The sequence below is a fragment of the Acinonyx jubatus genome, chromosome B2, assembly GCF_027475565.1.
Source record: "Acinonyx jubatus isolate Ajub_Pintada_27869175 chromosome B2, VMU_Ajub_asm_v1.0, whole genome shotgun sequence".
In the NCBI taxonomy this organism is placed as follows: domain Eukaryota; kingdom Metazoa; phylum Chordata; class Mammalia; order Carnivora; family Felidae; genus Acinonyx; species Acinonyx jubatus.
This window is the reverse complement of record NC_069385.1, coordinates 33,501,376-33,515,000: the sequence shown is the minus strand read 5'-3', so window position 1 is coordinate 33,515,000 and position 13,625 is coordinate 33,501,376. Positions and strand designations below refer to the sequence as shown.

Below are 13,625 nucleotides of genomic sequence, written 5' to 3'. Positions count from 1 at the left end.
TGAATTTTGACATTTGATTCATACAGGCTTTCTGTGCTACAGAACAGCTTAGCATTCTCACTTGATTCACTTTAAACTGCTGTTACCAGAAGTATGAAAAGAGATCAATAAATATAACATCCTAAGACCCAGATTAATTTTCCTCTCTACATAAATGACCAGGGGATGAACAAAAATCAGACTCGGACGGGTTAAAATGGCATACTCCACACAGGACACACAGGTATGAGATGCAGTTAACAGGCAGAATGAAGCTTTTGTCTGAAAGTGCTATAAGAGTTAAAAAAAAAAAAAAAAAGTTAAAAGTAATATTCCTCATAACTTTTCTATCAGAGCCCATGTGTGACTGTTGCAGAACATAACAAAACAAAGTATGAAAACAGCAATCTGACAGATCCTATATCAATGCCTGCATCATCCAGCCACCTTAAAGAAATTTTTTTCTGGGTTAATCCAGTGCTTTCTGTACATCAGATTTTATTATGTTCTATTGCATTCAATCCCTTTTAAGATCCATATGCTAGCATACTATATTACAGTACTTTAAATATTCACGAGGGGAGCCTGGGTGGCTCAGTCGGGTAAGCGACCAGCTTCGGCTCAGGTCACGATCTCGTGGTCTGTGGGTTGGAGCCCCGCGTCGGGCTCTGTGCTGACAGCTCAGAGCCTGGAGCCTGTTTCAGATTCTGTATCTCCTCCTCTCTCTGACCCTCCCCCATTCATGCTCTCTCTCAGTCTCAAAAATAAACGTTAAAAAATTTTTTTAATCTAAAAAATACTAATGATAAATTCTATGTTTTTACTGGGCCACAGAATATGAATCCTGCTGTGGGAGGGACAGGATGAAATGAGTGGCCCCAACATTTGTGAAATGAACATGCACAGGGAAGGAAGGATTCTTAAACCCGGGCCCCCTTCAGGCTCCTGCACACATCACCAATCTTGTGGAGAAGGGGAACAGGAAGATAGGATCAGGAAGGAGAATATTTAGCAAAATTTCTATAGTAGAGAAATAAAACTATCAGTTACATTATCTTTAATTTCTTCAGAAGGGAGAGCGGCGACTAAAAATAAAACAGTAACAAGAACAAGAGGTTTTCTGAATTGTGTGTTTAACAAGAGATATTTTATGGATTTTTTTATTGGCTGAGAGAAATAAGATTATGTCTCTTCATCTGATGAATTCTGTCAAGGAGCTAAAATTTTTTAATGCCTATGTATATTCTGGTGCATGAGAAAAATGCCGCTGAACCGATTTTCAACTACAAACCTTACTCTGACGATGAGCTTCGTGCCATTTCTAACCTCCCTCAACCTTCAAATAATTCTCACTGAAAACAGAAAAATATTCAAAGACCCAGTGCCTGTTCTGCCACCACCCTCCAGGCTGGAGTGAAAACTTATTAAATGGTATGAAGCAGTCGATTATCAAGGAGTGAGCTTGCCTGGCAGCATGTGTGAGAAAGGGCCAGGAAGAGATGGATGCTGCCCTCAAAATTATGTCAAGATGCTTACTCACAGTGACAAGTTACATTTAAGTGTCACATTTAATGCTTTCAAAATACCACTGACGCAAGGGCAAGCCCCAGATTTTGAAACCAAAAGTGAGGGTCACAAAAAGGATAAAGCATGTGGTAGCATTCTTGACCGCCTAGAAATGAAAACCATATCCTTTTTTAATGTGCTCAGGAGGAGCGCTATTGAAAAGACGCAGGGAATAAGGTATTAATTATATTCTCTTCCAGCCCAGCCTACACTCAGCCACCAAGCAACCGCCCATTTAAGTGAAAGAAGTCTTATGCCCTGGGAATCCACTTTCCCCTACAGGGCCCTGAGCTCCTAAAGGGCCAGGACCACATCACACCCATGTCTAGGGGCTCCTGCCTAGCAGTTTGACTGCCTTTTGTAGGAATTTCATTGTTTTCATTCAGTTAAGCCCTTGAAGCACTTCTACAAGAACTTAGCCTGCTGTTTCTAAGTATTTAAAAAGCAGGGTGGAAAAAAAAAGTTTAAAAGTTACAGAGAGGGAAGGAGGCAAACCATAAGAGACTCTTAAATACTGAGAATAAACTGAGGGCTGATGGGGTGGGGGTGGGGGTGGGGGGAAGTGGGTGATGGGCATTGAGGAGGGCACCTGTAGGGATGAGCACTGGGTGTTGTATGGAAACCAACTTGACAATAAATTTCATATTAAAATAGCAGGGCGGTGGTAGACAGAAGTAGCAATAAGGGGTGGGGAAATACAAATATTTACGTATACATGCAAATCTTCCTTTTTTAATTGGAGAGGGTGGAGAGAATTAGGAACAGAAATAAGCAAATGCAATCATTTACCTTAGATAAGGACGAAAATTTTATACATACACAAGAAAGTAGAGAAAAATAAACCAACAATTACTTTCTATGAGTAGGGCACAAAGTCCTGTGTTAAGGCCCTATGGGGAGAAAGAAAGTCCCTTTTCTCAAGGAACCAACACCCTTCTCCAGGTGAAGAAACAATAGGAGAAAAATCAAACAACAATACAAGAGTTTAGCACTTTTTCAACACAACACAAGCAATTCTTTCAGAAGGCGGAGTGCATGATTAATTGCCAAATTAATGGTGCAAACAAGTTCAGAGGAAGAAAGAAAACATTCTAAAAGCTGAATGTGAGCTGGACGTTAAACAATGGGGAGGAATGGTGTGGCTAGGGAGGAAATCAAAATGTAGAGATGGTCTGATCAGAAACTTGAAGGAAGAAAAGATAATTTAGGATGTGCCTAAATGGAAGAACAATTAAGCTGGCAGAGGAAAAACTTCAAAAATCCAGTAGATAGCGATCAAAAGACAGTCTGAGGTCATTCCTTAAGAGAGTCCTGAACGCCCGGCTAACAAGTGACTTGAAAAGGCCATGTTCTGCCCTGCTCCTGTGAATCCCTGCTGTCATCAAGTTGAACCAAACTAACCACTCACACTCTTCCCACTTAGTAGATACAAGTTACTGAACAGAATTATCAACTTAATTAACTCCTTTTTTAAACTAAAGGTATAATTGGACAGACAGAGACCTTCACCTGGACCCATGTTGTTAGGATTTTATGTTGTACATAGTATGTGCCAATTAAATAGTTCCCAGCTCCTGGGGCGCCGGGGTGGCTCAGTCGGTTAAGTGTCTGACTTCAGCTCATCAGGTCACAATCTCACAGCTTGTAGGTTTGAGCCCCCACGTTGGGTTCTGTGCTGACAGCTCAGACCCTGGAGCCTGCTTTGGATTCTGTGTCTCCCTCTCTCTGCCTTTCCCTCACTCACGTTCTGTCTCTCTCTCTCAAATATAAACATTAAAAAAAAATTAAAAAAAAATTAAAAATAAACAGTTCTGAGTTCCTAATCCATATTTAAATCTAACACTTTAATGGGAGCGTATGTAAGGCCACAACTTCTAGATCCTCCAGAGGTATGCAGATGGTGAAAACTATTTAATGGGGCACCCTGGATAACTCAGTGGGTTGAGAATCCAGCTTGTGATTTTGGCTCAGGTCATGCATGATCTCATGGTTCCTGGGATCAAGCCCCACATTGGGCTCCACGCTGACCACATGAAGTCTGCTTGGGATTCTCTCCCCCTCCACTCCGTCTATATGCCCTCCTCCCCCCCAAAATAAACGTTTTTGTTGTTGTTGTTTTTAAACTAATAAACCTACTTAAGGGTCAGTGCTAGAGGTCTGAAAGAACCACCTTGAAGAGTGAAAGCAGAACAAGCAATCAAGTAAATAAATAAAAACCACTCAAAAGCAATGATAATCAAATTGGATTTCTGAGACCAGTACTCTACAAAAGACAAGACGACCTTGACACATTCTACTTTCTGATAAATACTTTTATCATCAGAACGTTGACAAAAAGAGCCTACATTCTGATCGCCTTATTCATAGCACTAAGGAAAAAATGGTACTGGCATTTGTATGTGGGCAGAAACAATGCCCTCAATTCTCAGGCTAAATCAACACGTGGGAACAACTTTCAGATGCCAGAGGAAAATGTGAGCAACTCTAACCCAGAATGCACATTCACTCTTGCTCCCAAAGTCTTGCAGGGACTCTCACATTTATTTTCAGACTTAAAAAAATACGTACAGACTTATCAGCTGTAGTAAAACTAGCTCAATCAGAGAAACAGAGGAAGCAAGTATTTTCATTCTTACTTTGCTATCTGAGAACAGAAGAAAAAAGAGGAAGTGACTGCCCCAAGACATCCAGAGTCAAAAGAAAAGGAAACATAGGTCTCTTGACTTTATATCCACAACTTCAACTAAACCTTACTGTATTTTTTTCTTAGAGGAGAGAGCCCCGGTGTTTTCACACATGGAGTATAAATGACGAATGGCAATTGTCACATGAGTCATATAGCTGATTCTCTGCAACAAGCATGCACAGTCCAGGAGACTCCCTAAAATTCTTCCCATTCAAATTCTGGTACCAAAGGAGCTTGTCACATACCATTAAATATCCCAATAAGATAAAAACAGACGTACCGAAGGATAGAAATTATAGTGTTTTATTAAAAAATATAATCCTCCAAGTTTTCAAAAAAAATACTTGAGATCCTTTATTACCAATTGATAGTAAAATTTTATAATTATTACTATAAAATGAAAGTGTAATTTTCACTAAATACAATGAAAAAATACCTCACACAAAGATTTGGAACAAATGCAACAGACAGACTAGGCCTTGGGTCAAAATTAATGCATGATTTAGCAATAAGCCTATTGTTACATAAGCCAAAAATAACATTAATTAAAGTCAAGCCACTTCTATATTATTTTTTTTTTCAGTTAACTACAATCATTCTCTAAAACTTCCCTCTTATCCAATATTTATGCTCACAAATATTATGTGTGAGGCATTTTTATCCGCTTATTAACAATATATATTCACTTTCCTCAAAAGAATGCGGACTCCAAAGACAATAATTAGTTTCTGCAAACGGTGTTGCCTTGGCTCCCTGAGCATCTATTCATTTAATTCCTGAGGTTCAAGAAAGAATGGTCCCAGATGGCATATAGGAGGAAAAAATGTGGAAACAAGAGGCCATAAAATGAACAGAACAAGGAATACAGGACAGAGATGGAGATATGGAGATCTTTCTATCAATTTTAAGGAAGTAATCTGAGGAACAGTTCATGTTAGGACACCAAACAAACAATATCTCCAAGAATTATCTTTAAGAAAAATTATTCAGGTAATACAGTAACATTTGTATGAAATGGCTTAAGAGGGGTGCTTTTTTTGACTAAAGGTACTGACAGGCACAAACGGGAAACCTTTCCCAGTGCTTTAATCACACTGATGAAATCATTTCTATAAAAACCACGGATGTGCCTCTTTAAAACTGTCGTGAATAAAAACTTCCCCCTAACTATTGCAGCCACACAGCTACCTACTATGTTCTGAAATCTAAATAGCATTCTTGCTAGGTCCTATGTCCCAATGACTTTACAACCTCTGCCAGCTCATTTTGCTCTACAGATCAGTTTTAATCTTCTCATCCTGGCATGTGAACGCCTTCTAGAACATCATCTTACTCTGTAAGGTCTCTATAAGCTAGGTCATTCCAACTTCTCCAGAGCCCTGAAAAGGCCATGCTTCCCTCTACTGTTGCTGGTGCCCTAAAGCGAAGACATTCAGGCTCTCTTCAGTGGGAATGCTATCATCTAAAGTTCAAGTTGAAAATTAGACACATGGACATACAAAACAAAAACAAGGGGCATCTAAAAAGTCATGACAGACATCATCTTTAATGACAGTCAACAGATGGAAACAAATCTAATCTCCCAAACTAAATTAAGTGAAAGTATTTATTTCCCACATTGTATTTATCCTCCTTGAGTGCTTGCAAGTACATGAATAGCTATGGTTTCCCACAACACACTTCCCCAAGTAGTCCTTAGACACCGATTTCCGGTACAGAGCTATAGAACTCCAGATAAGCAGCATCAGCACATCACCCAATCTGTCTAAGGTCAATGCTGGAACAGGAAACATGAGAGCACTCAAATCATGTGACGGCTGTCCTCTGGGCTCTGCTCCCAAAGAGGAAATAACAGCAGGTCTGATGAGTATCAGACCCATACTAATGACACCAGGCAAGCAACCAGAGAACCGAAATGGGAAGAACTGAATAAAAGACAGTTAGCCAAGATAGGTAATACAACCTATAACATTTACGTGGTTATAAGAGCTATTACGAAAATGATGAATTACGGCCCGTGGTCAAATAGAAGTCACTGCCTAGACAGAATTCTAGTGATCTGCTGGTACATTAAAACCTGCCATGGGATCACATCACGATAGCCTCCTCTGATTTCATTCTGCTTTGTACTTGAAAGGAGAAAACAGTTTGTTCAACACATATATGCTACACATTTCAAATTTATCTATTGTCCTCCAAAGTTCATTTTTAATGATATATGAATTAATCATTTATTAACTGAAAAGCCAATCTATCTGTATGTTAATATAGTCATAAAATTAAAAGACTCCTATGCTTTTGCAACCAATTGAAGTCAAAGTGAATTAAACTTTGGTAATCGCAAACTTTGCTTCATTTAACTTTGCATTCTTTCTCAACTCTGCTTCAAGCAACAGGACTTCATTCCCCATGAGTAGCAAAGTCCCAGAAGAGGGAATAGCCATACAGATAAGAATGTTATTTTGTACCATTCCAAAATGAGATCTGACAACAAATGAGTGCTAAACAGATGGGAATAAAGGGGGCAGGCACAGTGATTAATACTAGACTTCATTACGTGTGTCTATAAAACACTTAAATATCATTCCTAAAAGAGCATCAATAAACAAAGAAAAATACCAGACAACCCAAAATTAGATGACAGGATATGACCACACAGATCATACAAAACAGCTAGCATAAACTCACCAGTTAAAAGAATTCGCAAATGGGATTAAAAAACGTCTCCTCAAAAACAAACAAACAAACAAAAAAAAACACACAATGTCTAAAAACAAAGAAATGAGAAAAGATAGTCCAGGCAAATCCTAACCAAAATAAAGACAGTACAGTAATATTAATGTCAAAATAAATTTGAAGGTACTGTATGATGGTAAAAAGGGGGACAAAATTCCAAGAATATTTAATTTAGCACGTTGCCATATAATAATCTAGCCTCAAATTTTATAAAGCATAAACTTACAGAAATATGAAGAGAAATTATCAAATCAACAATTACAGGGAGAGATCTCAACACACCTCTCATATTAGTTGATAAATGAAGCAGTTAAACAATTAACAGAGACATAAACAATATGAGCCACATAACTAATAAGACTGATCCAAAGGACAGATCTGAACACCTGTGCCAACAAGGAGAGAATATACTTTCCCAAACTCAAAAAGAACTATTACAAAAACTGACTATAGATTAGCTTGCAAAATAAGTCTTAACAAATGTAACAGATCCCACAAGACATGCACAACATATATTCACAACACACACATGCTCTGGAAATTCAAAACCACATTTATAAAAGCTTCAGTGGTCAAAAATGACCCATTTAACAGCATGCAAAAATATTAAGCACTGAACGGCAATGAAAAGCCCTATACTCAAAACTTGTGGACTCAACAAGAGATACTTGAAGGGAAAGCTAGAGCCATGAAAGCCTATATTTATTTGATACCCAAGAAATCACAAGAAAAACAGGCTAATCACAAAAGAAAAACTAAAGAGCAAAAGGGAAAAAATGTTACAAAAAAAGTAACATAGAAACAATAAAACCAAGTTGTTTCTTTGAAAAAAAAATTAAAATGGTTAGCTCTATAGGAAGAATGATGGGGGGAGAAAAGGCAAGTAACTATAGAAATGAAAATGGAATGAAAATCAAGTGCACACGACGAGAATACTATGACAAACGTCATGCCAAGAGATTTGTCAAATTAGAGGACATGGAGAGTTTCCTCTGAAAGTATGAATTACTACAACTAACTCAAGAAAAAACAGAAACAAGCTGTTAGTATAAGGAAACTGAATCAGTGATTCAAAAAACAAAAGAACAAAAAAACAAACCCACGCTCCAACCCTACTCTTTTCACCAGGCCAAGACAGTTTTAAAGGCAAGTTTTACCAGATCTCCCAAGAACAGATAACGCCTAATTTATCTAAACTTTTCCAGAGAATGTTAAAAGGGAAGCAACTTTATGAGGCTGGTATGTAACCTGGTTAATAAAATTTCACAAAGCTGATAAAAGGAAATAAAATATATTATATGCAAAAACCCTAGATTAAAAAATATGAAATGAATGTCAAATCATCACGAACAAGTAGAGACAATGTGGAAAAATTCAGTTCAGGGCTTACTAGCTGGAATTTATTTTTAATTATTTTTAACGTTTATTTATTTTTGAGACGGAGAGAGACAGGGCATGAACAGGGGAGGGTCAGAGAAGAGAGGGAGACACAGAATCCGAAACAGGCTCCAGGCTCTGAGCTGTCAGCACAGAGCCCGACACGGGGCTCAAACTCACAGACCGCAAGATCATGACCCGAGCCGAAGTTGGACACTTAACCAACTGAGCCACCCAGGCACCCCCTGGCTAGAATTTAAATTGGCACCACCGCTTTGGAGATCACTTTGGCAGGATCTGGGAAAACAGAGGAAGCAAAATTGCAATCAACCAACAGAGCAATTCCACTATGGTCTACCCTGAAGAAACTCTCGCACAAGGAAACAAGGCAAGGTGTAGGATTGTGATCACTGAAGCAATGGCTGTTATACTACGTAAAGAAATTGAGCCTCAGCACAGGAATGGATAGACTGGTTTAGTCATCCAAAGAAAACTACACAGCAGCTGAAAGTGAACAAAGTAGATTTACATGCGGTAAAAAGAGATGTACTGAGCAAGAGAGATGCGAACGAGACCTCAGCAAGGTTTTGGGTCTTAAAAAAAAATCTGAAACGCATGGCATAATAGGAACATCTGAGTAAAATTTTTGTGGGGAATATACAGCTGTCAATTCTCTTCTAGATTTTGGTAGTTTTTTACATACATGGTGACTTTAAAAGATAGAGAACAGAAATAGATTTAAACCATAGAGCACATTGGTAAACCCTGAGGTTTGGTCATATAAAGAGCTTCAGAGATAGCAAGGACCTTCTGAATTACCTAAGCAACCTTATATTCCATAGATGAAGCCAGCTTCTGGACCTCAGTCTGGCCCAGAGAGCTTCAATAAATGGTTCAAAGTCACATAACAAGTTATCAAGTTGGTTCTCAAATTTTAGATTCCCTAACTTCTAGCACACGTAGGAGAAACAAGGAGCATGGGGTCAAACGTAAATGAGTCAAGTTCACAGCGTCATTGTATTATTTTCTTTACTGTACCCACCCTACCTGAGACACACAGTTTATCAGTCTCCCTCTAACCCTCCGAGCTCTCTCTCAAAGCTGTAAGCATTTTTAATTCTCTTTTGCCACTCCTGTTCTTGAAATAAATGAAATATCTAAACAATTATAACTAAAATGAGTAAAACAGATGAAGTAAAATAAAGGACCATGAATTATTCATCTTTGCACCCTCCGTACCTTGTATTCTAATACAGGTTTAAATACATAATAATAAAATACTGTTCAACTAGATAGGTCTATTTCACCAAGCTGAATCCTTTCATTATAGTTAAAGTGTAACTTCTATTTTTAGTAAGAATGTGAAGAATTAGGAAAAAATAATTTTAATATTTAATAAGCGAGAAGACCAAAGCAAAGACTATTCTATAGAGACCATATTTTAAATGAACAAAATGGGTCCCACTTACTGCTTTGTCCACGTGTAACAAATCAAACAGGGTAGTTTGGTGGTCACGTTAACAATGTCCAGAGTCAAACTGCCAGGTCTGGAATTCTGGCTCACCCACTAATTGGCATGAAACTTTGAGCAAGTTACTTAAACTCTCCAAGCCTTCCATTCCCCACTGTAACAACGGGAACACCCATAATAATACCTACCTCATATAGATTCTTACAAGTGTTATGTGAAATAGTCCATTCGAAGCTTTTGACACAGTTGTTCAGTGCATATCAGCTATTTGCACATGTTCTTGTAAATAAAGTAACTTAGCTATGAAAAGTAACAAGCTCTAACGGAATTATAAGGTACTAGATGCTTTAAAAAAATTATATTGGTGGGGCACCTGGGTGGATCAGTAGGTTAAGCATTCTACTTCAGCTCAGGTCATGATCTCACAGTTCGTGAGTTCGAGGCCCTTGTCAGGATCTGTGCTGACAGCTCTGGGCCTGGAGCCTGCTTCGAGTTCTGTTTCCCTCTCTCTCTCTGCCTCTGCCCCATTCATACCCTTTCTCTCTCTCTCTCTCTCTCTCTCTCTCTCTCTCTCTCTCTCTCTCAAAAATAAACATTAAAAAAATATTTTTGTTTTAATTATATTGGTTTTGGTCACATCCATGCTAATAAATTATATGCTTTACAAATCATGAGTGTTGTTTAATTAAATGAAACTGAATAAATGAGCTCAATCTTAAATCGTTAGACTCAGGATAAAAAAAAACTTAGGGGTAAAGTTCTGAAATTAACATGACTCTGAAATACCAACCTAGCTGGTTTCTCAAGTGAAACCCTTACAGAAAAAGGTAACATTCAAACTATTTAATACCCATTCTGAACAAACACCAGCCAATGCACACGACCAGTGCAAACTAGCAGAACATTGGCCCTGATTCAGCACCCCCCACCCCCTTAGGGTCAGGAAATATTGTTTGTCATGGAAATGACCCTCTCCTGTTCTTATTTTTTAAAGCACAACTGACAAACTAGCTTATAGAGACACAAAAATATATACACTGTGCCAGCCCACAAGTGAGGGCAACCTGTGCCTTCTGTGTTCACCCTACACATCAAGACAGCCATCCAACCAGCACCCCATCTCACCTCCAGGTCACAGCTGTACTCGGTGCCATCTAGGAGGGTCACTTTACACTGGACAGTTTTGGTCTTCTTGGTGGCTTTCTGAGAAGCCTTCTCTGACTTTAGCTCATTGGTCTGCACTTCCTTGGTCTCCCTTTTTGCTTCTTCTGATTTGTCTTCCTGTATTTCTTTAGCCTTCTCTTCTCTCTCCTTACTTACTTCATCAGCAGGCTGTTGACAAGAAAATGTACGTTCATACTAAAGTTAACCAATTTGCAGAAGACAAAGTATTAGAAGACTTCAAAATTTTGCTAGAAAAGATATTCCCCATATCTTCCTCCCCCTTCCTCCATTTTCTCATTTTGCCAGTTTGGTAACATCAGCATTAAATGAGTAGAAGAAACTACATCCTGGCAACTAAAACTTAAAATATCATTTCAAATAATAAAATTTCCAATTATAATAGCGTAGTATGGCAAAGCCTAGTTTCATTAGGCAACCAAAATGTTCACACATACAAATCTATTTCTTCCTACTTCCTGAACACTCCCATACATCAAATCAAAGAGGTAAAAAATCCACACTATTTAAAAAGGACAGGCGGAGGCGCCTGGGTGGCTCAGTCGGTTAAGCGTCCTACTTCAGCTCAGGTCATGATCTCACAGTTCGTGAGTTCGAGCCCCGCGTCGGGCTCTGTGCTGACAGCTCAGAGCCTAGAGCCTGCTTCGGATTCTATGTCTCCTTCTCTCTCTGTTCCTCCCCTGCTTGCACTCTGTCTCTCAAAAATAAAGATCAAAAAAAAAATTTTTTTTAAAGGAGAGGTCGTTGGATTCTAAGTATCTGTTTAACCTAAACAGTAAGAAACATGGATTTTTTTTTTTATAGTTTGCATATAGAGTCAATTTTTTTGCCTTATTATTTGGGCAAGTTTTTAAAAAGAAGTAACAAGAAGGCTGTAGCAGACCACTCCAAGACCCATATTCCAGATACAATAAGCCAAAGTAGTATCTGCATAGAAAAAATCTCAAAATGACTCAAAAGAAATCCTTTTTGTCATGTGGCTAGAACATCAAGATTTAGGCGCGCCTGGGTGGCTCAGTCAGTTAAATGTCCAACTTTAGCTCGGGTCATGATCTCCCAGTTTGTGAGTTTGCCCCACACTGGGCTCTGCACTGACAGTGTAGAGCCTGCTTGGGATTCTCTCCCCCCACCCCCCTCGAAAATACACGTATTTGAAAAAAAAAAAAAAAAAAAAAAAAAAAGAACATGAACCTTTAATTCCCAAACACTTCTCAAACATACCTGTGCCGCAGGACCGCTCACTGGTTTCTCTTCCTTGACATCAACTTTAATCTCCTGTTGTTTCCTCTGAGCGGTTTCTTCAGCATCACCCTTGGCCTGCCTCTCTCCTTCAGGAAGAGATTCTTCTTTATCTAAAATCTCCTCAGCAACAGCTTGGGTAGGCTCTTTTTTATCTCCTCCATCTTTGGCCACTACTAAGGTATAGGACTTTTGTTTCTTAAGCCATGGGGGTATGAATCGAGAAATTCCCCTGCTCTCCGATGGATCCTTCTCTCTCTTCTGGCGGTGTGGACTACTTTGGCTTTCAGCTGTAGGAGATGACTGGGAACCTTTTTCCTCCTCTGGATCAGAGGACTGATTCTGCTGATTTTCTGCTACTTCTTTCGTTTTCTCCTTGGTTGTATCTGTGTCTGCTCCTAATTGTTCAGGTTCTTTCTTCACTTCAGAAGTGGAGCCTACTTCAGTGGTCATGGTTACAGCTTATGCTGTAAACAAAACAAAACCACAAAATGCTATTTTACAAACTCTCTCAGTTTTAGTTTGGAGGGAAGGAACAGGGTACAGAAGAGTGGGAAGGGAAATGGCAAAGAGATGATAGAAAATGTGTAGGGAAAGACGGTTCATAAGCACAAAAGAAAAACAGAGATTGCTACTCTTAGAATTCTCTATCAGAATCCAAGAACCAAAGGTAGCATCACAATGGAATTAACTGATTCTGTACTGATAGAACTTAAAATCATGAAGAGCTTAGGTGATTACTTTTATTAAGTTTCATCTAGCCATAAAAAACTTACCCCAAAAAACCCCGCCATTTTTTAAGGAAAATTTCTTTTCTCTATACTTTGTATGCCTTATTCTATCACACAATAATGTTACTGATACTGTTAGTAAGTATGGAGACAAATTTCACTGCAATTTCACACAGTGAAACCAAAATGATGGGTATTATAAAGATGAATTTTAAATGTGGAGTGCTTAATAGTGAGAAAATTAGATCTGGAAAAAAAAAACTGTATCTTTTTTGTCCCCAAATTAAACCCCATAATTCACCAGCATTATTTCAGTGCAGAAGTTAGTTTTCTGAGAAAAGTACTCAAACTATGATCAAAAAGTCTAACCCTCTGTCCCACCCAAACGCAAACATAGTCTTCCTTATAGATGCAATTACAAGTATCTAGGGGCCCTTAATCTGAACCAAATGAAGACATTATAGAGGTGGGGAGGGGAAATGCATCGAACAATTGACCCTATCACAACTAACGAAAACAAAATTGAAATGAAGTGTGAAAGTAACTACTTGTCTCAATTTCACACGAGCAAAGAGGGATTTTTTAAAATAAAGCTCCCCTGCTGATATATTAAAAACAAACAAACAAACAAACAAAAAAAAACAGGCAGAGCAGAGAT

General features: G+C 38.5%; 1 protein-coding gene across 25 annotated transcripts in view; it reads right to left on the bottom strand.

The window, feature by feature from the left end:
* EPB41L2 (erythrocyte membrane protein band 4.1 like 2) overlaps nt 1-13,625 on the bottom strand; it is a 219,046-nt gene that overhangs the window by 106,435 nt on the left and 98,986 nt on the right. For all 25 annotated transcript variants that reach the window (XR_003419351.2, XR_003419350.2, XM_027056891.2 and 22 more), the window contains 2 exons: nt 12,219-12,703; nt 10,941-11,147 (listed from right to left, as the gene is read on the bottom strand). Coding sequence is in view for 23 of the 25 variants with exons in the window: in XM_027056891.2 (XP_026912692.1) it covers nt 10,941-11,147; nt 12,219-12,689 (678 nt within the window). In the remaining 2 variants the exon portion in view is untranslated. The remainder of the gene's footprint in view (nt 1-10,940; nt 11,148-12,218; nt 12,704-13,625) is intronic.